Source organism: Rhinatrema bivittatum, chromosome 2 (assembly GCF_901001135.1).
Source record: "Rhinatrema bivittatum chromosome 2, aRhiBiv1.1, whole genome shotgun sequence".
Lineage (NCBI taxonomy): Eukaryota > Metazoa > Chordata > Amphibia > Gymnophiona > Rhinatrematidae > Rhinatrema > Rhinatrema bivittatum.
Window position 1 is genome coordinate 39,786,687 of NC_042616.1, and position 24,723 is coordinate 39,811,409.

At 45.6% G+C, this 24,723-nt stretch overlaps 1 protein-coding gene across 1 annotated transcript in view; it reads right to left on the reverse strand.

Moving 5' to 3' along the window:
• The window catches only part of LOC115083893 (zinc finger protein 585A-like), an 83,275-nt gene that overhangs the window by 27,789 nt on the left and 30,763 nt on the right, over positions 1–24,723 (reverse strand). The window contains exon 4 of the mRNA XM_029587947.1: positions 16,441–18,201. Coding sequence (XP_029443807.1) covers positions 16,441–18,201 — 1,761 coding nt within the window. The remainder of the gene's footprint in view (positions 1–16,440; positions 18,202–24,723) is intronic.

Consider the following 24,723-nt stretch of genomic DNA (forward strand, 5'->3'; position numbering starts at 1 on the left):
CAGCAGCCTGCAAGGCCTGTGGGACCTGGTCCACCTGCCTGAGTCCCCTCTCCCTGTGCACAGGTTGTGCCTCGGAGGGGAAGGGCTCTCCTCTAAGGGGCCCAAGCTCAGGAGGGCCTCCCACGTGGGGGCTCCGTGGCAAGGGTCAAGGGGGGGGGGGTGGCCCACTCCTTTCTGACAGCGGTAGGGAGCAGGCTGTCCCTTTCTTTCGAGGAGTAGGTCAAAATTACCTCTGACCAGTGGGTTCTAGAGGTAGTAAAAACGATTACGCCTTAGAATTTTCGTGGCTTCCCAAAGAAGCCTTCCTGGAGTCGCATTGTTCTTCCCAAAACAAATAGGAAGCAATAGAGGGGACCTTTCGAAGGTTGAGAGCTCTGGATGCCGTAGTGCTGGTGCCGCCCAACGAACAGGGGCAGGGAAGGTATTCCATTTATTTCGTGGTTCCAAAAAAGGAGGGCACCTTACACCCCATCTTGGATTTACAGAAGGTGAACTTGAGCCTACGAGTGCCACGTTTCAGGATGAAGACGCTGTGTACAGTGTTTGTGGTGGTCTGCAAAGGCGAGTTCCTGGCGTCCTTGGATCTGAACAAGGCCTATCTGCACATTCCCATTCGGAAGGACCATCAGAAGTTTCTGTGCTTCAAAGTGCTGGGTCAGCATTTCAGTTTCAGGCTCTCCCTTTCGTCCTAGCTACGGCCCCTCAAACATTCACGGAGGTGATGGTGGGCGTGGCCGCGGCCCTGAGGAAGGAAGGAGTGTTGGTCCATCCGTATTTGGACAACTGGCTCATCCATGTGAAGATGGAAGAGGACTGGGCTCGTTTGATGCGGCGAGTGATGCAGACTCTGAGCGACTTGGGATGGGTGATCAACGTGGTGAAGAGGAACTTGGATCCATCTCAGTCTCTCAAGTATCTAGGAGCCCGTTTCAACACCCTGAATGGCCGAGTGTTCTTGTCGGCGGACAGGGTGCGAAAGGTACAGGAACAAGTTTCTCATCTGCTGAGTCTACCAGTACCACGGGTCTGGGACTAACTGCAGGTCTTGGGTTCCATGGCATCGATGTTGGATCTGGTTCCGTGGGCCTTGGCTCATATGCAGCCCTTGCAGAAGGCGCTGTTATCCCAGTTTGAAACTGGGGTCAGAGCAGTTTTTTCTTCCGCTCCCCCTTTTGAAGGAGGCCAGGATCAGCTTATATTGGTAGCTGTCGAAGACCAATTTGGAGAGAGGAATGGACCTCAAGATCCCAGATTAGCCACCATGGGTGGCTAATCTGGGATCTTGAGGGTGGTGGTTACCATGGTGGCTAGTCTCAAGGGATGGGGAGTGGTGTGTCTGGGCCATTTGGCTCAGGGTCTATGGTCATTGGCGGAGCAGACCTGGCCTATCAATAGATTGGAAACATGAGCAGTCCGCAGAGCGTTGGTCATATTTCTGCCCCTGGTCCGGGTTTGCATGGTGCGGGTGCTGTCAGATAATGCAACAGTGGCTTACATAAACCGCCGAGGAGGAATAAGGAGCCACGCAGTGGCACGAGAAGAGCAGCTGCTCTTTGTGTTGGCAGATCACCACCTATTAGGAATCAAAGCCTCCCACATTGCAGGAGTCGACAATGTACAGGTGGATTTCTTGAGCTGTCAACAGCTGGATCCTGGGGAGTGGGAGTTGTCCCCACAGGCATGGAACCAGATTTGTGCCAGGTGGCAACTCCTCAACTGGATCTCATGGCCACGCAGGCCAATGCGAAGACAATGCAGTTTTTCAGTCACAGAAGTGAGCTTGGTGCAGTGGAACTGGATGCCCTAGTATGTCCATGGCTGATGGGGATTCTGCGGTATGTCTTCCCCCCCGTGGCTGCTCATAGGGTGGGTGCTACGACACTTAGAAGCACATCCAGGGATGGTGGTACTAGTAGTGCCTGAGTGGCTGCAGCGTCCGTGGTTCATGGATCTAGTCCATCTGGCGGTGGACCGTCCTCTTCAACTGTCTCATCTGCGGGGTTTACTGCGCCAATGTCCCATATTTTTGGATCAGGAGGATCACTTTTGTGTCTCTGCCTGGCTTTTGAGAGATGACGTTTGCTCATGAAGGGAGATTCAGAACCGATGATTGCTACCCTTCTCCAAGCTAGGCAGCCAGCAACCTCCCTGGTTTATGTCAGGCTTTGGAAGATGTTTGAGGCCTGGTGTACACAGCACGGTTTGGATCCTTTGTTGGCTTCTATTCGGCACATTTTGTCCTTCCTGCAACAGGGTTTATCCAAGGGTTTGACTTCCAGTTCACTGCGGGTCCAGGGTTCGGCTCTGGGCTGCCTTTAAGGCAGGGTCCAGGGCAAGCCTTTGGCCTCTCATTCGGAGGTTTTGTTTTCTGAAAGGAGTGAAGCATTTAAAGTCTCCAGTTAGAAAGGTATTACGGGCTCTCTGTGACTCACTTGAGTCTTTACATCAGGCCACCCTGAGGGATCTTACTTTGAAGACGGTTTTTCTAGTGGCTATTTGCTCCGCCAGACAAATTTCGGAGCTTCAGGCCCTTTCGTGTCGTGACCCTTTCTTGCAGATCTCCAACAACAGAGTGTCCTTGCGTACTGTGCCTTCCTTTTTTCCTAAAGAGATTTCGGCCTCTTATGTTAATCAGATGGTGGAATTACTGGGCTTCCCAGAGAGGTCTCGGGATCCTACGATGGGCAGGACCTTCACCGCCTTCATGTTCGTCGCATCTTGTTGCTTTATCTGAAGTTCACTAATTCTTTCCAACAGTTAGACCACCTTTTTGTCTTGTTCGGGGGAACGAAGAAAGGGGAGAGGGTGTCAAAGGCTACTGTGGCCCGCTGGTTAAAAGACACGATTTCTTCAGCCCATATTTGCAAGGGTTGCTCTGTCCCTACTGGCCTTAAAGCGCATTCCACGCGGGCGCAAGCAACCTCTTGGGCGGAATGTCAGTTGTTTTCTCCCCAGGAGATTTGTAGGGCGGCCATCTGGTCCTCACTCCATACTTTTACCAGGCAATATTGCCTGGATGTGTGCACTCCGGATTCGGCTAATTTCGGGGAAAGCGTTCTTCGAGCGGGTCTTTCAGGTTCCTGCCCAGTGTGGGGGAGCTTTGGTACATCCCACTAGTCTGGAATGATCTGGGTATGTCCAGGAAAGGAAAATTGGTTCTTATCTGCAAATTTTCATTCCTCTATTACCGCAGATCATTTCAGAGGCCCACCCCGGTGTGGCTGCCGAAAGACTGTCTCCCAACAGGGTTTCTAAATGGATTTTGCAGAAAAAAAACCCCAAAACTTTTTTTGGCTAATGAGAATTTTTAATCTGGTTGAGTTCCACAGTTGTCAGGAGTTATGGTTACAGCATTGTTGCAGTTCAGTTCGAGGAATTCCAACCCTAGTTTCTGGTTCGCCCTAAGGGGGTGAATATTTCTTTTGGCGTGGGTACAGGTTAATACTAAGGGACTGTAGGTAACACTCTCGGTTATATAGCAGTGCCTTAAGGGTTTGTTCTCTGCCTCCATTTGCTGTTGGTAAGGAGGTATAAACCCACCAGTCTGGAATGATCTACGATATTACAGGAACAAAAATTAGCAGGTAAGAACCAATTTTCCTTTCCTGCAAGTTGCCTTCACCTGATTCAGCTCCTATCTGTGGGAAATTATTTTAAGGAGGAAGTTAGCGTGCAGAAGATTATTGTGCCGTGATAGGAATGAAGCAGAGAAAATCACTGATATTATTAGTGTAATTATTTAATATAAGGCTTATAAGTTCTGAGAATACATAGGCCATTTTTCTTAGCCTGCTTGTAACAAAAAATTGTTTTGTCATAAAACAAGTCCTGAGATCAGATATATTGGAGAGCTGTTACTCAGAAAGGCTAACTGCAGATATCTGAACAGAACAGGACTGGGCCTCTGGGCCTCACCCAGTTGTTAAGGAACACTACAAATTAATGGGTTCTGTATGATTCCCATTTTCCAACATACATGCTATTGGCCTCCTTAAACTTCTCCAAGAGATGTTAATTATCTTAGAAGAGACTTTCATTGTTGGTATGTTGCTGTCATTTCTATATGATTTTATTTCCACTTGTGAATGTTATATTCTGAGAGTGGTTTTTCTTAACTAATGATTGCTGAAATAATATAGGTGACAGGTGAACTCTAAGAATTCTAACTAATAAAATAATTAAGGGGTTGATAGCATATACTTGTATTCTTAAAGGTGGACAGTGAGATCAATTATATGCTGAGAAATGGGAAGGTTTCAGAATAAAAATATTTGTGCTATCTACATAATAACTCAATGAACTTCCAACAATTAAATCAATTCCTTCCACCTTTTGTTCAGTGAATTGTAAATATGAAAAAAATTAGATAGACAAAAAATTGAGGGCACTATATATGTTAGCATGATATCATTATTAAATAGTCTGAGCAATTCCAGATCGTGTGTAAGGATCTCATGACCATTGACGTATATGTTAGAAATATATTGCATTTAAGTCTAGCAGGATATCTTTATCCATGGTCCCATCTGTTACACACATTCAAGCCGATTCTGTATAAAGTCCGGGAGAGCCGGCACTCCATGTTAAGCGCCTGATCCTGGGCTCATGATTCTCTATTTAAATTGGGTGTCGTACTAATAAGGAGGCGCTAGGGACAATAGTGCATCTCTAGCACCTCCTTATTAGTGGTAGAGCTGGCTGTCAGTGGGTCCGACAACAGACGTTCTATTTTACCGGCGTCGGTTTTCAAACCTGCTGACAAGCCATGGGTTAGGAAAACGGACGCCGGTAAAATTGAGCATCCATTTTTCTAACCCGCTGGTCAGCGGATTAGTTTTTTTAATTTTTTAATTTTAGGTTCCTCCAACTTAATATCGCTAGGATATTAAGTTGGAGGGTGTATAGAAAAGCATTTTTTTCTGCTTTTCTGTACACTTTGCCTGGTTGTTTAGAACTTAACACCTGTCCTTGGGCGTTAATTTCTGAGAGTAAAATGTGTGGCTTGGCTGCACATTTTACTTTCAGTATCCCGGCTGTCTAACAGGCTCAGACACATGCATTTGCATGTGATGAGCGCTATTAGTTTTCGGGGGGGGGGGGGGGGGGGGGGTGTGTGGCTGCATGTTTTCGACACGCTATTACCCTTTACAGTATAAGGGGTAATAAGAGCGTGTCGAAAACGCGTGGCCAAATGGGTGCTCAACGGTACGCTCGGGCTGATTGGCTGGTAATACAGTCAGGGAGGTGCAGCAAGTAATATCAACACTAGATGGTGCTGATAATAGAAAAGATGATTCGATGAATTAAGGAATGAGATGTCATTACTTAGTTCTTTGCTCAGTCTGGCTGTATATTCAAAGATGTGGGTTAAGTTAAAAGAATTGGCCCAGTTCATACTTATAGCAATATAGTTTTTGTAGGGTGTGGGTAGGCAAACAGCACAAAGAAACGCCCTGATATAATTATTATATAGGACAACAGGCAAAGGAGGCAGAAGTAGCATGCCCGCATTCTTTGCCTCCGGCATTTGTCTTCTTCTCAGCCTGGTCTGTGCTGTCATCACTTTTATTCCTGATCACCTTCATCTGCTTCTTTTCCTGGCACTGTCTTCTGCTTTTCTTCCTGGCCAGACGTCATCTACTTCCATTCCGGGGCTGTTGCTATCTGCTTCTATTCCTGGCATTGACGTGCATGATGCTGATCTGCATAGCTGAAGATACGGTTACTCATCTGGCTGTATTCTTTAGGCAGTATCCATTTTAAACATTAATAGTGCGGTACTGACCTATTGGAATGCTTAGAAATAACTTCAATTCATTTTTATGAGATCATTCAGTCATTAAATCAACACTGATTTATATTTTGTTCTGGAGCAGGTATAGAATTCCCAAAAATGATTTTAAAATTGACTTTAGGTTTTTAGTTTCATCTCTTACATATTAAAGTAAAGTTCAGGGTAATATCTTTGGCTAGAGAAAGTCAGCTTCGGTTGCTGTTTCATAACAGTTCAATTAAGAATAGCTTTTAAAATACGCATGGGGTTTGTGTAATCTCCATCTTGTTTCAGAAGTCATTTGTTTAATCACTTTATTATGAACCTTAGGCTTTAGGTCACTGATAATAACATCAGAGTCCCACTACCATGGCAACAGCAGTAGTGTCAACCTGCTTTCTAAATCACATAATAATCTTTGGTTGTAATATATATATATATATATATATATATATATATATTCCTATACCAGTTATCTAGGTCTCTAAATATTTTTGAAGTGAGGGGTGTATAGTTCAAGTGGAAAAGATCATTCATGCTATTGCTTATGAATACCCCTAAATATTTGATTTTATGAGGAGCCTATTTAAAAGGAAACTCAGATCGGAGCTGCTGCGTTTGATCTGTGGGTAGGGAAATATTTAGAATCTCAGATTTGTCTAAGTTTAGCTTAGACAAATAGATACTGAACTAAAGTCCGACAGCATGGTCACCACGTTAGACAGTGAACTGAGTGGATTAGATAAAGTAAACAAGATATCATCGGCGAATAATGACATCTTATAGTCTACCCCCTTGGGGTTAGTTTCAAAACTGCTTCAGCAAATTTTTAAGAATGATATCAATCTACTCCCAGAACATGCATTGTTGAATGTACCCTTGACTAGCTCTAAATTTGAATGGTTGTTGATACATCAAATCTTAATAGCCGCCAAGTGCATTATAGCAGCACACTGGAAACGCATAGAACCGATTACCATTAATATACTTCTCTCAAATGCTGATAAGATGTGCGAGCTATACAAGCTGACAGCTAGAAAACATCATAAAACACCTAGGTTCTCAACAATATGGCAACCATATCAAATCTGGAGGCAGACCTCAAATATAAATTGAAATTTGGATTTTTTTCTCTGGATTTTATTCTCCTGCTGCACCAGGCCTATCTGGTGCAGCAGAAACATTTAGGGGGTCCACAGTTGCCCCTTGGCACCTCGGAGTCCGGGCCTGCAGCCTCCGGGAGACGAGTCAGGGTCCACGCGGCCACGGGGATCCCATTTGTGCCCAGACCAAGGGGGGGCTTACAGGTCCCAGTCCCTCTGGCAGGGGCAGCGACAGTGTCCTCAGCACAGGATCTGGCATCCCCGGACGTGGATCAGGGGGATGACGGGATACCTTCGGTGGCAGAGGGTGATGACTCCAAAATTCTCCGGTTGTTCCAGAGGGAGGAGTTGGACCCTCTGCTTCTTCACGTCCTTGAGGAACTTGGTTTGAAAGCTCCTCAGGAGGTTCCGGAATTGGATGGGGGCGGACCCTGTCCTGGATAGTCTTCGGGCTCCTCCTTCCGCCTTTTCTTATCATAGGTCGGTACAGCAGTTGGTTGACCGTGAGTGGGATTCCACAGACTCTGGCTTGAGGGTGGGTAGAGCTATGTCCAAACTCTACCCCTTGCCAGAACAAACTTTGGAGCTTTTTACACTTCTGCAACTGGTTGCAGCGGTTTACGCGGTCAGTAAGAAGACTACGATTCCGGTGGCGGGGGCTGCGGCACTCAAGGATGTTCAGGATCGGAAGTTGAGCTTCATCTCAAGAGATATTTTGAGGGGGCAGCCTTGGGGCTCCGGGCTGCCATTTGCTCCGGCTTTATGATTTATGAATAGGTGATCCTAGTAGCTCCGGAGTGGCCGCGTCGACTGTGGTTCGCAGATCTCATTAATCTGGCGGTGGACGGTCCGCTGTGCCTCCGTCATCTTATGGATTTTTGCTGTCAGGGTCCCGTATTTTCCGACCAGGCAGATCGCTTTTGTCTAGCAGCTTGGCTTTTGAGAGGTGTCGCTTGAGGTGGAGAGGATACCCAGAGCCGGTGATCGCTACACTTTTGCAGGCTAGGCGGAAGTCTACTTCCTTCTCATATGTTTGAGTTTGGAAAAAGTGTTTGAGGCTTGGTGTACTGACCGAGGGATACAGGCAGTTCATGCCTCGATTTCTCATGTCTTGTCTTTCCTACAAGAGTTTAGCTAAAGGCCTTGCTTTAAATTCCCTTAGGGTGCAGGTAGCAACTTTAGCCTGCTTACAAGGGAAGATTGCGGGTTATTCTGTATCTTCTCATCCGGACGTACAGAGGTTTCTTCAGGGCATTAAGAATTTGCGTCCTCCGGTGCGGAAGGTCTGCCCCCCTGGAACCTTAATCTAGTTCTGCGAGTATTGTGTGACGCTCCTTTTGAGCCCATTCGGAGAGCTACCCTTAAGGATTTGACTCTCAAGGTGGTGTTCTTGGTGGCCATATGTTCCGCCAGGAGGATTTCTGAATTGCAGGCCTTGTCGTGCAGGGACCCGTTCCTTCAACTATCTGATTCTGGAGTCACGTTGCGTACGGTTCCTTCCTTTGTGGTTTCTGCCTTTCATATTAATCAGACTATCGAGCTCCCAGCATTTTCAGAGTTGGATGATTCCATGCAGCATTCTCGGGAGCTTAAGCTGTTGGATGTCTGCAGGTCCTTGCTTTGCTAACTCAAGGTTACTAATGATTTCAGGAGATCTGATCATCTTTTTGTGTTATGGAGCGGATCAAAGAAAGGTACCCATGCCTCCAAAACAACTATTGGTAGGTGGCTTAAGGAGGCTATTGGGTCGTCAAGTCCCTGAGAGTTTGCGGGCCCTTTCGACTCAGTTGGCCTCATGGGCGGAGGCTCAATTGGTGTCTCCACAGGAGATTTGCAGGGCGGCGACTTGGAAGTCACTGCATACTTTTGCAAGGCATTACTGGCTGGATTTGGGATTTTCTGATTCCCGGTCTTTTGGTGAAAGTGTCTTGCGAGCGGGACTCTCCAGGTACGTACAGGGAAAAGAAAATTGGTTCTTACCTGCTAATTTTCATTCCTGTAGTACCAACAGATCAGTCTGGAACCCACCCGGGTTGGAGAGGGAGAGTCGTCCGCTCAGCTATAATCATTTCAGCATTATGAATTTTGATAGGCCACCATTGGTATTATCCTTCAGTCTCATAAATCTATACAAACAGTATCCTAACATCATGCCATGGACCCCTCAGAACGAATTGGTTGTTGTTATGAACAAGACTTGTATTCTCGTATAACCTGTATGACAAAGGCTCAGAGACAACAGATAATACGTATATCCTTGTTTATTGTATGCATATAAATGTTACCATCTGTACAATTTACTGTTTATTTGTATTATGCAATGATATTGATGGATAATAAAATATTATTTACAAAAAAAGAATATCAAACTTTTCCCATTTTTAAGGGCAGCAGCCTTCAGCAAATTAAATTGTGCTATAAAAAGGCAATAATGGCTGCACATATGTGTGTGGGGGGGGGGGGAAGGGGGTTTCGTCTTAAGGGTAGCGTTTTTGTAGTGACATCTGCATGGGCAGTTTTTCTTTAACACTATATGTTGTATATTTTACAGCACATTTAATTATAACAAGCAACAAGAGCAGAGAGTAAGATCATGGTGTAGAAAAGAAATGAAGAATACTTACTTTAGGCATTGGTTAGTGGTAAAAAATTAATAAATGCAGAGAGAATATAACAGTGTTGGAAAAAGCACATACAATCATTATACAGCATATCAGATCACAGTGCTAATAAGAAATTCTAATACATTGTTCTCCATCCCTGATCAGATGTAATTATATAAATTTCAGGGCTGTGCTGATGGGTCAGCCACCGGTAGACAAACTACCTCTATTATCCTCCTGCAGAAGACTGTTGTTCTGCTCCTTTTGGGAGTTCATGTGGCTGAATGCTCTGTCATGATTAAAGTGGCTGTCGCCAAGAGATACAAATCCCAGATCTCGTTTTGCACTTTTGTCAATGACCTACTTCCTACATTCCAATTTACAGTGACCCTGCTTTGGCAGTGGTGGGTTTTCTTACTTGTGCGTCAGTCTTTTGTTCTATTCTATTATTATTAAGGAACAGAGATGAAAGTGTACAATTCTGGTCATCGCATCTCAAAAAAGATATAGTTGCAACGGAGAAGGTACAGAGAAGGGTGACCAAAATGATAAGGGGAATGGAACAGCTCTCCTATGAGGAAAGGCTGAAGAGGTTAGGACTTTTCAGCTTGGAGAAGAGACGGCTGAGGGGGGATATGATAGAGGTGATTAAAATCATGAGAGGCCTAGAACGGGTAAATGTGAAACATTTATTCTTTCAGATAATAGAAGTACTAGGAGGCACTTCATGAAGTTAGCATGTAGCACATTTAAAACTAATTGGAGAAAAATCTTTTTCACTCAACGCACAATTAAACTCTGGAATCTGTTGCGAGGAGATGTGGTTAGTGCAGTTAGTGTAGCTGGGTTTAAAAAAGGTTTGGATAAGTTCTTGGAGGAGAAGTCCATTACCTGCTATTAATCAAGCTGACTTAGAAAATAGCCACTACTATTACTGGCATCAGTAGCATGGGATATACTTAAGTTTTGGATACTTGCCAGTCACTTGTAGCCTGGATTGGCCACTGTTAGAAACAGGATGCTGGGCTTGATGGACCCTTGGTCTGACCCAGTATGGCAATTTCTTATGTTCTTATGACAGTTTTTTTAGCATCCAGTCAGATGAATCCAGAACAAGTGGGTTATGCATTCCCACCAGCAGAGCGCAGAATTCCCCCCTGCGCAAAATTGCCATTTTCTGCGCAAAATTGCCAAATTCTCCACAGAAAATAGCAGAGGAGACCTCGGCATGCTGCAAACAGAGCCTGCGAAGATGAAGGCCTGCGTGAGCCGCGGGACACACTCTGCTTGCAGTGAAGATGAAGGCCCCGGCGAGAGTGAATGTGTGTGTGAGAGAGAGGAGAGGAGGTGTGGGGGAGGGAAGGGTGAAAGAGCAGGGAGAGGGGTGTGAGAGAGAGAGCATTGGAGGTGAGAGAGTGAGCCTATATGAGGAGGTTGTGAAGGAGTGTGTATGTGTGTGAGAGATTGGGAGCTCATGAAGAGACGACCGAGGGGGGATATGATAGAGGTGTTTAAAATCATGAGAGGTCTTTATGAAGCGACTTATTATCAAAAATAAAAAAACTTAGGGGAACAGGAATAATGACTCCTTGTGTGTCATGCCAAAACATTTAACTGCATCTTCATCACAAGCCATGAATGCAGTAGGGCCCTTAGCACCCGCACCAGTAGGGACTGTAGAGCTGAGTAGCTGGTGTGACTGGGAAGAATAGACTATGGGTTTTCTCTGTCATCTATCTGCCTGCATCTATTGCAGTGAACAGTTTGTAAATTGGATGTGAGCATATTAGTCGATCATTTTGGGGGATGTGTTATCTGGTCTCCCTTTGGAAGGAGAAGGGTTCTTCCTGTTACAGTATAAGACATTGTGGTGTTAATTCTGGCTGGCTGATCAATTGAGTTTTTGCAGTTTCCCTGGTATAGGAGAAGAGATGTTAAATATTTGAGCCACACGCTGCACAGTCCATCAGAGACGGGACTCTTTATAACCTGGTTTCCAGCTCTTTTGCTGTTACTTTGGGTCATTCCATAGTTTTGCTGTTTGCCTTTTCCATGTTCCCCTGTATGCTGGGCTGCCTTTCTGCTGCTCTTTGGGATCCTGATTTAAATTTCTCCTGTTTCAAGCTTTGACTGGTGGTGGTTTAATAGTATTAGTGTTCTTTCCTATTTCATGGTAGAAATGTTTTGGGATCTCTCTATATGCTTTATTTTAAAGCCTCATTTCTCTTTTCTTCCTACCTCTGCAGGTTTGTACTTTTGTTGCTAGAGTATATCAATTTAAGGCGATTGTTTCCTAAGCTGTGATATTTTATCGTGGGAGGGGGGGGGGGGGGGGGAAGAGAAATATTGCGGAAGAAATACACAACAAAAAAATTGCACTGTGAAAAGGGAGCTATGCACAATGTCAGCCCACTTTGGCCGGGGCTGCCATCACATTAAAGGGCCTGACTTCCAAAAGTCTTCCCGTTCAAAATGAGGGTGGTAGAAGCAAAGGACGGTCATGACTATTTTAGAAAATGGTGTTTAACGAGTCCGGATCTAGGCCCCAACTAGCCCACCAATGACTCATATACATAAGGGCAGGTGGGAGACCCACCAGATCACTAGGGCCTGCTTTCAAAACTGGGGGGGGGTGCCCCAATAGACACCAGGAATTTAGGATTTGGTTGGGGGCTGAGGGGTCTCCGACTTGGGAGTTATTGGTATGGACTTGAGGGGTATTTTGTCTTCAAAGGGGAGGATTTATGCTAGGGAATTGGTGTATTGCTGCACGTTTTAAATTGAAAAACCAAACATTTTATTATAGGGACACTTTGGCGGGCAGCAGGATCTATCAAGATCCCTGGGGACATTTCTGAAAACTCATTCCTGAGAGAGTTCTACCAAGATACTAAGCCAGAAGCAAAGTAGAAAGATAACAACCCCTTCCTGGAAATAACATATAGAGTAGAAAAAAAAATTAACCCATTACATAGGAGGTGTGATTGCTGTGAATGCCATTTTATCCTGCCTTATAGAGATAACGTGGCTTAAAAAAAAATCTAAATCTAAGGTCTTTTTCTATTAGTGCAGCATGTATCATCTCTAGGTTTTGGATTTCTCTCAACATTTTTAATGTTTTTTTAGGTACTTGCCTATCAATCACACCTCCATCAAGCTCAAAATCCTATTTCCAACGGTGGCCAATCCAGGTCACAAGTATCTGGCAGGATCCCAAATAATAGGTAGATTCCATGCTGTTAACACCCAAGGATAAATGGTGTCTTTCCCCATATTTACCTAGTTAATTAATGGTTTACGGACTTTTCCTCCAGGCAACAAATTCCAGACTTAATTTTGCAGAGTGAAAAAAGTTTGACTTGTCCCGCTCCGAATTGCTCCATGATGAGAATGCACCTAGAGTATTCTATAAACTTCTGGCCACCACATCTCAGAAAAGATATTGCAGAACTAGAAAAAGTACAGGGGCGGATTTTAAAAAGCATTTACTCGAGCAAAACTGGTTTTTGCTCGAGTAAATACACTTTACTCAAGTAAGTGGGCTTTTCAAAATTGCTACAATATATGCCATTGAATTGTCCATAGGATTTACTCAAGTAAGTGCACTTTACTCGAGTAAATAGCTTTTGAAAATTGCTACGATAATATGTTACATTTACATGCGTAACTCCTTTGAAAATGACCCCCACAGAGAATAGTGACCAAAATGATATAAGGGATGGAATGGTTTCCATCTGAGGAAAGGCTAAAGATGTGTGGGCTCTTCAACTTGAAGAAGAGATGGTTGAGGGGAGATATCAGAAGTTCATAAAATCATGAGTGGAAGTGGAATGGGTAAATGTAAATCAGTTAACTTTCAAAAATTTAACACACCAGGGGACATTCCATGAAGCTGCTAACTAGCACATTTAAAACAAATCGGAGACTATATCTTTTCACCCAATATACACTTAGGTTCTTAAATTCATTGTCAGAGGATGCGGTAAAGGCAGTTAGTGTAGTTGGGGTTAAAAAAAAGGATTGGAGAAGTTCCTTGAGGAAAAGGCACTACTTATCTCTGGGTGTAAGCAACATGGAATCTATCTATGTGAAATCATGCCAGGTGCTTGTGACCTGGATTGACCACTGCTGGAAACAGGATATTGGGCATGATGGACCCTCAGTTTGAAGTAGGACTGCATTTCTTATATTCTTATGTTTTGTTTTGTTTTTACTTTGGGTGTCAGATTTATCTTCAGTAGTCTGTCTCCTGAACCCCAACACACATGTCTATTTCCATACACGCCATGAGCTCAACCATTAACTCCTCCATTACTTCCTTTCCTCATCATTCTGCTTCCTGGCCCGTCTTAAATTGCTTTCATCTTCATGTGCTGCACCACTTTTGTTCTCTAGTGCCTCACCTGTTACCACCTTCATTCCTCTGACCCCTTTATCATAAGAACATAAGAACATAAGAAAATGCCATACTGGGTCAGACCAAGGGTCCATCAAGCCCAGCATCCTGTTTCCAACAGTGGCCAATCCAGGCCATAAGAACCTGGCAAGTACCCAAAAACTAAGTCTATTCCATGTAACCATTGCTAATGGCAGTGGCTATTCTCTAAGTGAACTTAATAGCAGGTAATGGACTTCTCCTCCAAGAACTTATCCAATCCTTTTTTAAACACAGCTATACTAACTGCACTAACCACATTCTCTGGCAACAAATTCCAGAGTTTAATTGTGCGTTGAGTAAAAAAGAACTTTCTCCGATTAGTTTTAAATGTGCCCCATGCTAACTTCATGGAGTGCCCCCTAGTCTTTCTACTATCCGAAAGAGTAAATAACCGATTCACATCTACCCGTTCTAGACCTCTCATGATTTTAAACACCTCTATCATATCCCCCCTCCGTCGTCTCTTCTCCAAGCTGAAAAGTCCTAACCTCTTTAGTCTTTCCTCATAGGGGAGTTGTTCCATTCCCCTTATCATTTTGGTAGCCCTTCTCTGTACCTTCTCCATCGCAATTATATCTTTTTTGAGATGCGGCGACCAGAATTGTACACAGTATTCAAGGTGCGGTCTCACCATGGAGCGATACAGAGGCATTATGACATTTTCCATTTTATTCATCATTCCTTTTCTAATAATTCCCAACATTGTTTGCTTTTTTGACTGCCGCAGCACACTGAACCGACGATTTCAATGTGTTATCCACTATGACACCTAGATCTCTTTCTTGGGTTGTAGCACCTAATATGGAACCCAACATTGTGTAATTATAGCATGGGTTATTTTTCCCTATATGCATCACCTTGCACTTATCCACATTAAATTTCATCTGCCATTTGGATGCCCAATTTTCCAGTCTCACAAGGTCTTCCTGCAATTTATCACAATCTGCTTGTGATTTAACTACTCTGAACAATTTTGTGTCATCTGCAAATTTGATTATCTCACTCGTCATATTTCTTTCCAGATCATTTATAAATATATTGAACAATAAGGGTCCCAATACAGATCCCTGAGGCACTCCACTGTCCACTCCCTTCCACTGAGAAAATTGCCCATTTAATCCTACTCTCTGTTTCCTGTCTTTTAGCCAGTTGGCAATCCACGAAAGGACATCGCCACCTATCCCATGACTTTTTACTTTTCCTAGAAGCCTCTCATGAGGAACTTTGTCAAACGCCTTCTGAAAATCCAAGTATACTATATCTACCGGTTCACCTTTATCCACATGTTTATTAACTCCTTCAAAAAAGTGAAGCAGATTTGTGAGGCAAGACTTGCCCTGGGTAAAGCCATGCTGACTTTGTTCCATTAAACCATGTCTTTCTATATGTTCTGTGATTTTGATGTTTAGAACACTTTCCACTATTTTTCCTGGCACTGAAGTCAGGCTAACCGGTCTGTAGTTTCCCGAATCGCCCCTGGAGCCCTTTTTAAATATTGGGGTTACATTTGCTATCCTCCAGTCTTCAGGTACAATGGATGATTTTAATGATAAGTTACAAATTTTTACTAATAGATCTGAAATTTCATTTTTTAGTTCCTTCAGAACTCTGAGGTGTATACCATCCGGTCCGGGTGATTTACTACTCTTCAGTTTGTCAATCAGGCCTACCACATCTTCTAGGTTCACCGTGATTTGATTCAGTCCATATGAATCATTACCCATGAAAACCTTCTCCATTACGGGTACCTCCCCAACATCCTCTTCAGTAAACACCGAAGCAAAGAAATCATTTAATCTTTCCGCGATGGCCTTATCTTCTCTAAGTGCCCCTTTAACCCCTCGATCATCTAACGGTCCAACTGACTCCCTCACAGGCTTTCTGCTTCGGATATATTTAAAAAAGTTTTTACTGTGAGTTTTTGCCTCTACAGCCAACTTCTTTTCAAATTCTCTCTTAGCCTGTCTTATCAATGTCTTACATTTAACTTGCCAATGTTTATGCTTTATCCTATTTTCTTCTGTTGGATCCTTCTTCCAATTTTTGAATGAAGATCTTTTAGCTAAAATAGCTTCTTTCACCTCCCCTTTTAACCATGCCGGTAATCGTTTTGCCTTCTTTCCTGGTGCTGCTTGGCTGTTCTACCACATCTCCTGTGGTTCTTTTCTCCAAATTTCCTCTTTCAACCTCTGTTTCTCTTTCTGCATCAGCCATTTACTGTTCTAACATTTTATCACTTACATATTTCTTTTCTTTAAATTTTGATAAAGATGTTACATTTTAATCAGTTTATTTTAGCGTCTTTTCCTTGATTATTATTCACTTTTCTTCTCGTTTTTGGTGGGATCTCTCTGTAAATTCAATTGATTTAAATATGGGTGTCATAAAAATTAGCAGTCATTATCTAATTTTTATCTTTCAAGGTCTATGTAACTGTATTGCTTCCCCTTATTTTTTTCATAAATGTTGTGTCTGTCAACAACTAAAGTGGTCTATTCATTCCTTTATGGATTATCTCATGACTTGTGAGGTGTTTTTTATGGTTGAAGGATTTACCACATTCTGAACATGTATATGGTTTTACTCCAGTGTGGACTCTCTGGTGTCTTCTAAGTGATGATGTCTGACTGAAGCATCTACCACATTCAGTACATATAAATGGTTTCACTCCTGTGTGTATTCTCTGGTGGCTTGTAAGTGATGACTTCTGACTAAAGGATTTACCACACTCAGTACAAGTAAATGGTTTTACTCGTGTATGAATTCTTTCGTGGATTATGAGACTTGTCCTCTGACTGAATATTTTGCCACATTTAGTACATGCAAATGATTTCACTCCTGTGTGAATTCTTTCATGGATTATGAGCCTTGTCTTCTGACTAAAGATTTTACCACATTCAGTACATGTAAATGGTTTCACTCCTGTGTGCATAATCTGATGACTTACAAGTGATGATTTCTGACTGAAGCTTTTTCCACATTCAGTACATTTGAAGGGTTTGACTCCCGTATGGATTCTTTCATGGCGTATTAAATGCTGCTTCTGACTGAAGCCTTTACCACATTCAGTACATTTAAATGGTTTCTCACCTTTGTGTATTCTCTGATGACTTGTGAGCTGATACTTCTGGCTATAGCTTTTACCACATTCTGTACATGTAAACGGTTTCAATCCAATGTGGACTCTCTGGTGAATTGTAAGTGATGATTTATGAATGAAGCATTTTCCACATTCAGTACATGTGAAGGGTTTTATTCCTGTATGGGTTCTTTCATGACATATGATATGTCGCTTCTGACTAAAGCCTTTACCACATTCATTACATGTAAATGGTTTCACTCTACTGTGGATTCTCTGGTGTATTGTGACATCTCCCTGACTTTTGAACTTCTTACCACATTCACTACATGTATATGGTTTCACACCCTTGTGGATTCTCTGGTGGCGTGTGAGGTTTGCTTTCTGACTGAAGCTATTACCACACTCGTTACAAGTAAATGGTTTCACTCCTGTGTGAATTCTTTCATGTATTATGAGCATTGTCTTCTGACTGAAGATTTTACCACATTCAGTACATGTAAATGTTTTAACTCCTGTGTGGATTCTCTGGTGGCTTTTAAGTGATGATTTCTGATTGAAGATTTTACCACATTCAGTACATGTGAAGGGTTTGACTCCTGTATGGATTCTTTCATGGATTATGAGGTTTGTCTTATGCTTGAAGCTTTTACCACATTCAGTACATGTAAATGGCTTCAATTCTATGTGGCTTCTCTGATGGCTTGTGAGGTGTGACTTCTGACTGTAGCATTTACCACATTCTGTACATGTAAATGGTTTCACTCCTATGTGGATTCTCTGGTGAATTATAAGTGAAGATTTGTGACGGAATCTTTTCCCACATTCAGTACACGTGAGGGGTTTGACTCCTGTGTGGATTCTTTCATGGATTATGAGAGGTTTCTTATCACTGAAGCTTTTGCCACATTCTGTACATGTAAATGGTTTTACTCCAGTGTGGATTCTTTGGTGTCTTCTAAGTGAGGATGTCCGACTAAAGCTTTTACCACATTCAGTACATGGAAATGGTTTGACTCCAATATGGATTTTCTGGTGACTTGTGAGGTGTGACTTCTGACTGAAGGTTTTACCACATTCAGTACATGGGAAGGGTTTCATGCCTGTATGGATTCTTTCATGGATTATGAGGTGTTTCTTCTGACTGAATCTTTTACCACATTCAGTACATGTAAAGCGTTTCACTCCGGTGTGGATTGAGAGTTCTGGAAGAAAAATGAGTGATCATCTGCTACTAGTAAATGGAAACCAATAACAGAAATAAAGAAAGGATACATAATAATCAGAATAAGCAATCAGAATATCACTACTAGATATATAATACAATAGAAACAAAAACATGAAGGTAAAAAGATCGTATAGCCCATCTAGTCTGCCCATCCACCTAATTAATTTTGCTGTATACTTCCTATCACTTACTTAGAGATCCCTGTGTTTATCCCATGCTTTCTTGAGTTTAGATAATTTTCTTGTCTCTACCATCTCCTCTGGGAGGCCATTCCATGCATCCACCACCCTCTCTATAAATCAAACACACTCATACATTTATATTACCATTTTAAATAAGTAATCAACTATAGCATAAATACAATCAATCCCAATATTTTATTTCAGCCACTGCCTACTTCAGGGCATATAGGAATTCAAAATCAGAAACAAACAGTGAAATGCCTAAAACACTGAGGGCTAGATTTTAAAAGCCCTGCGCCTATTTTGCATAGGCCACCGGCGCGCGCAAAGCCCCAGGACGCGCGTAAGTCCTGGGGCTTCATAAAAGGGGCGGCATGGGCGTGTCCGGGGCATGTCAGCAGTCCAGGGGCGTGTCCTGGGGGCAGGCCGGGAGGGCGGTCCCGAGTCCCCCAACCAACACTGCGGCCTGTGCCGGGGGATGCCGAGGTGGCGCGCGCAAGTTACGCCTGCTTCAAGCAGGCGTAACTTGCACAACAAAAGGTAGGTGGGGATTTAGGTAGGGATGGGGGGTGGGGTAGATAGGGGAAAGGAGGGGAAGGTGGGGGGACGCGGAGGGAACAGAGGCAGGCTGCGTGGCTCGGCGCGCGCAGGCTGCCGATTTTGCGCAGCCTTGCGCGCGCCGACCCTGGATTTTATAAGATATGCGTGGCCACGCGCGTATCTTATAAAATCCGGCATACTTTTTTAAGATCTACCTCTAAATAAAGATATGCATTATGCAATGATAAGAATAGAAAGTATAATCAATAAACAACAAATCTTTATAACAGAAATTGTTTTCATGTATACGGGTTACCTAAAATAGGTATTATCAGCTATGCCAAAGAATAAAGCTAAAAAAATATTCAGCATACTCCTAACCATAAAAATGTGTATATAGCAAATCTATAAGTAATTTAAAAAAAAGTCAAATGGAAAAAATGATCACCAACGATCATAAAGAAAGAATACACATTAGGTATAGCCACAAAAGTAACCCTCAATTCTTCAATAGATACGGAAACTTCAAAGACAGATAAAATATAGCATATAATGAACCAACTATAGTGACATAACTATTAAATATATAAAATAAATTGAAATATTAATATATATTGGAGAAATTACTTACCTGATAATTTCGTTTTCCTTAGTGTAGACAGATGGACTCAGAACCAATGGGTATAGTGTACTCGTGCTAGCAGTTGGAGACAGATAAGATTTCAGTCTGACGTCAGCCCCGAGTACATATACCCCTGCAGGAAGTGTAGATCCTCAGTATTCTTCCTTGCAAAGCATTGTGGATACATGTTTGACTGACCAATTGGTTAATTTAATTAACTTATATAAATTCATAACTATATAAACGTTATAACTTGATTAACTGGATTAATTTGAACTGGTCGATTGAGTATAGCTGGAGACCGCCAGGGAGCTCAACCGGAAAGCGTCGACACCCAGGTAAACGAAAAGAGGCTTACCCTTGAATCATTTGCAATTCCATGCGTGACGGCAGCCAAGGGCGGGCTGCTGAGTCCATCTGTCTACACTAAGGAAAACGAAATTATCAGGTAAGTAATTTCTCCATTTCCTAGCGTGTAGCAGATGGACTCAGAACCAATGGGATGTATAAAAGCTACTTCCGAACCGGGTGGGAGGCTGCCTGTGACCCACTCAGTATTGCCCTTGCAAATGCCGTGTCCTCCCAGGCCTGAACATCCAGACGGTAGAATCTGGAGAAGGTATGGCTGGAGGACCATGTCGCCGCCCTGCAAATCTCGGCGGGTGACATCATTCTTGTTTCTGCCCAGGATGCTGCCTGGGCTCTGGTCGAATGGGCCTTGACCTGTAGAGGCGGAGGTTTTCCTGCTTCTACGTAGGCCGCCTTGATGACTTCCTTGATCCAGCGGGCTATGGTTGCCTGCGAGGCTGCTTCCCCTAGTCTTTTCCTGCTGTGAAGGACGAAAAGGTGGTCCGTCTTCCGTACGGGGTCTGACATTTCCAGGTATCTGGAAAGGATTCTGCCAACGTTGAGGTGACGCAGACTACGGGCTTCTTCCAAATTCTTCAGGGCTCCCGCCGACGGGAGCGAGATAGTCTGGTTCAGATGGAAGTGGGAGACCACTTTGGGAAGGAATGACGGTACCGTGCGCAGCTGGATGGATCGGGAGTGAACCTAAGAAAGGGTTCACGGCAAGACAGTGCTTGTAGTTCAGAGATGCTTCGCGCTGAACAAACTGCCAGTAGGAAGACAATCTTCAGGGTCAGCTGATGGAGTGATAGCCCTCGAAGAGGTCTGAAGGTGGTTCCAGACAGGAAGCCCAAGACGAGGTTGAGATTCCACAGAGGTACCGGCCACTTCAGAGGTGGACGAATGTGTTTGACTCCTTTCAGGAAACATGACACATCCGGGTGAGAGGCTAGGCTATCGCTCTCGCCCCTGGTGCCGAAGCATGCCAGTGCTGCCACCTGTACCTTGATGGAGTTGAGGGACAGACCTTTCTGAAGTCCGCTCTGTAGGAACTCCAGCATCACGGGGACTTTAAGTGAATGTGTCTTGATGTCGTGATCTTCGCACCAGGCTTCAAATATTCTCCAGATCCTTATGTATGTTAACGATGTGGAGAACTTGCGTGCTCGGAGGAGGGTGTCTATTACCGCCCCCGAGTATCCGCTCTTCTTCAAGCGAGCCCTCTCAATGGCCAGACCGTAAGAGAGAATTGAGCCGGGTCCTCGTGGGAGATTGGACCCTGTTGTAGCAGGTTCCTGAGAGGGGGCAGGGGTAGAGGGTTCCCTGCCAACAGTCTTCTTATGTCTGCGTACCACGGTCTTCTTGGCCAATCCGGAGCCACCAGAAGAACTAGTCCCTTGTGTAGCTGTATCTTGTGAATGATTGCGCCCAAGAGGGGCCACGGCGGGAAGGCGTATAGTAGGGTCCCCCGTGGCCAGGCCTGCACCAGGGCATCGATCCCTTGGGATTGTGGATCCCGCTTGCGGCTGAAATATCTGGGTACTTGGGCGTTGGTTCTGTTCGCCAGAAGGTCCATTTCCGGTGTTCCCCACCGGTTTACTATCATCCGGAAGGCTGCGGGAGACAGCTTCCATTCTCCTGGGTCTAGACTTTCTCTGCTGAGGAAGTCCGCCGTGATGTTGTCCTTCCCGGCGATGTGGGTGGCGGAGATCTCCTGTAGATTTGCTTCCGCCCATGCCATCAGTGGGTTTATCTCCAGTGACACCTGTTGGCTTCTGGTCCCCCTTGCCTGTTGATGTAGGCAACCATTGTGGCGTTGTCTGACATCACTCTGACCGCTTTGCCTCTGAGTCTTTGGGCGAACCGCAGGCAGGCGAGTCTGACTGCCCGCGCTTCTAGGCGATTGATGTTCCATCCTGCCTCTTCTGTGTTCCACTACCCTTGGGCGGTTAATTCCTCGCAGTGTGCTCCCCATCCCCGTAGGCTGGCATCTGTGGTTAGCAGAGTCCAGGTTGGGGATAATAGTCTTGAGCCTCTGTTCATGTGGCTGGGCTGCAGCCACCAGTGTAGTTTGGTCCGAACTGTGCCCGGGAGGGCTAAGCGTACGGTGTAGTTGTGCGACCGTGGGTGCCAACGGGACAGCAGTGAGTGTTGTAGAGGCCTCATGTGGGCCCTCGCCCAGGGGACCACGTCCAGTGTGGATGCCATCAGCCCTAGGGCCTGCAGGTAATCCCATGCCGTGGGGCGAGGGTTGCTCAGCAAGGATTGCAACCGGTTCCACAGTTTTGACCTCCTTGTGGGAGTCAGGCTGACTTTGTCTTCCTTGGTGTCGAAGTGGACCCCCAGGTACTCCAACGATTGTGAGGGCTGCAGGGAACTCTTGTTCGTGTTGACCACCCATCCGAGGCTCTCCAGTAGAGACTTGATTCTGTTGGTTGATTGTATGCTTTCCTCTGGTGACTTTGCCCTGATCAGCCAGTCGTCCAAGTAAGGATGTACGAGGACTCCTTCCTTCCGCAGTATTGCCGCCACTACCACTATCACCTTGATGAACGTCCGTGGTGCTGAGGCTAGCCCGAAGGGTAGGGCCCGGAACTGGTAGTGATGGCCCAGGATCTTGAAGCGTAGGTAACGCTGGTGTTCCTGATGAATTGGGATGTGCAGGTACACCTCTGACAGGTCCAGGGAAGTGAGGAACTCTCCCGGCTGTATTGCCTTTATTACGGATCTCAGGGTTTCCATGCGGAAGCGGGGGACCTTCAGGTATCGGTTTACGGATTTGAAGTCCAGGATTGGTCGGAACGTTCCCTCTTTCTTGGGAACTAGAAAATATATGGAATAATGACCAGAGTTTATCTCCTGAGGAGGTACCGGAGTTATGGCCTCGAGGGTCAGTAGCCTGGCCAGTGTAACTTCCACTGCCGCCTTTTTGGTGGGGTCGTGGCGTATGAGGTCCAGGTAGTACCCTTCCCGGATGATGGCTAGGACCCACTTGTCCGAAGTTATCTCGACCCATTTTTGGTAGAATAGGGCCAGTCTGCTCCCTATGGCTTCCCTTGGATGGGTCGGCTGATTCTCATTGCGGAGCGCGGCCGGGCCCTGTGCCCGAGCTGTTTCCCCTCTTGTTGTGCTTGTTCCGAAAGGACTGGTTCCTGCCCGAAGGGCGGGGCGCCTGGTAGCTGCTCCTGTATGGGTTGAAGCGCTGCGAGCTTCTGCCCCTGGAAGGCTGTCGCTGGGCTCTCCTTGACTTGTCTTCCGGAAGGCGCGGTACTGGGAATTCGCCCCATTTGCCCGCCATCTTTTCTAAATCGCTGCCGAACAGAAGTGTTCCTTTGAAGGGCATCCTTGTGAGGCGTGTTTTGGAAGATGGGTCGGCCGACCAGCTTCTGAGCCAGAGCTGTCTCCTGGCCGCCACCGCCGATGATACTCCTCTGGCCGCTGTGCGAACGAGGTCTGAGGCTGCGTCCATTAGAAAGGATAGCGCTGGGTCCAGGATATCTCCCGGGGTGCCGTTCCTGGCCTGGGATAAGCAGGCACGTGTCATCACGGTGCAGCAGGCCGCAATCTGAAGAGACATGGCGGCCACGTTAAATGACTGTTTAAGCATGGCTTCCAGCCGCCGGTCATGCGTGTCCTTGAGTGCTGCTCCTCCCTCTACCGGAATGGTGGTGCGCTTGGAGACTGCGCAGACCATGGCATCCACTCTAGGGCAAGCGAGCATGTCTTTGGTTGCTGGATCCAGGGGGTACAAGCTGGCCAAGGCCCGGCCCCCTTCAAAGGCAGACTCTGGGGTGTTCCATTCCAGGTCAATTAGCTGTTGAGCGGCTCGCAAGAGCAGGAAATGACGGGAGGTCTGTCGAAGGCCTTCCAGAAATGGGTTCTCCTTGGGATCCCCCTGCGTTTCTGAATCTGTAATCGCCAGTTCCGCCAGGCATTGGGAGACCAGATCTGGGAGCTCCTCCCTTGTGAAGAACCGTCTCATGGTTCGGTGGGGTTCTGTCCCCGGGGAGAGTTCTCCTTCTTCTAGGGGTTCGACTTCTTCTTCTGAGATGTCCATGCCCCCGAAGGTGGGACTACTTGGCGGTAAAGGCCTATGCCTAGGTTTTGAGGAGCCTGGGGCATAGGGGTCCTCCTGCGACGTATGTGGTTGGTCCGCCCGGGAATCCGTTTGTATTCGGACAAAGGCGTGAATCCCCTTGAAGAGTTCCATCCAAGAAATAGACGAGGGGTCCACATTGAGTGGCGCTGCTTCCCTGGGAGCCTCTGGCTGAGAGGGAGTCCCGCTGGGGGTTGCTAGCTCCAGGGAGCCCCCTGAAGAGCTTCTTCCCGGCCCTGGGTGAGGCTGAGCCTGTGGTGGATCTCCCAGGGCCTCCTCGCATTGGGTGTTAAAGGCCTCGGCCTCCTGGCTCTGGGCGGCCCTGATGTGGCATGCTGCGCAGAGGCCTAGGGATTTTACTTCGGTTACTGGAGGAATCGAGGTATCCTGCACGTACATTTTTCAATCTGGCGCGCCTGGCCGCGTGCGAGGGGTTTGTGCACGTATCTGTGCGCTGAACCCGAAATGTGCGCGTGGGTAGTCGGGCGCGCGTAGTCCGTGCAACCGGGACTTGCGCGCGCCGCTTATGCGTTCAAGTGCTCTGTGCGTACAACTTACGCGCAGAAGTAATTTTATGCGCGCAGGTAATTTTGTGCGCTCGGCCGGGCAGTGATGTGAACGGCGAGATTAAGGCCAAGATGGTGATGGCGACCATGCGGGCAAGATGGCGACTACCTCGGAGGGTCTCCACGTGGGTAGGCCCTTGGAAAT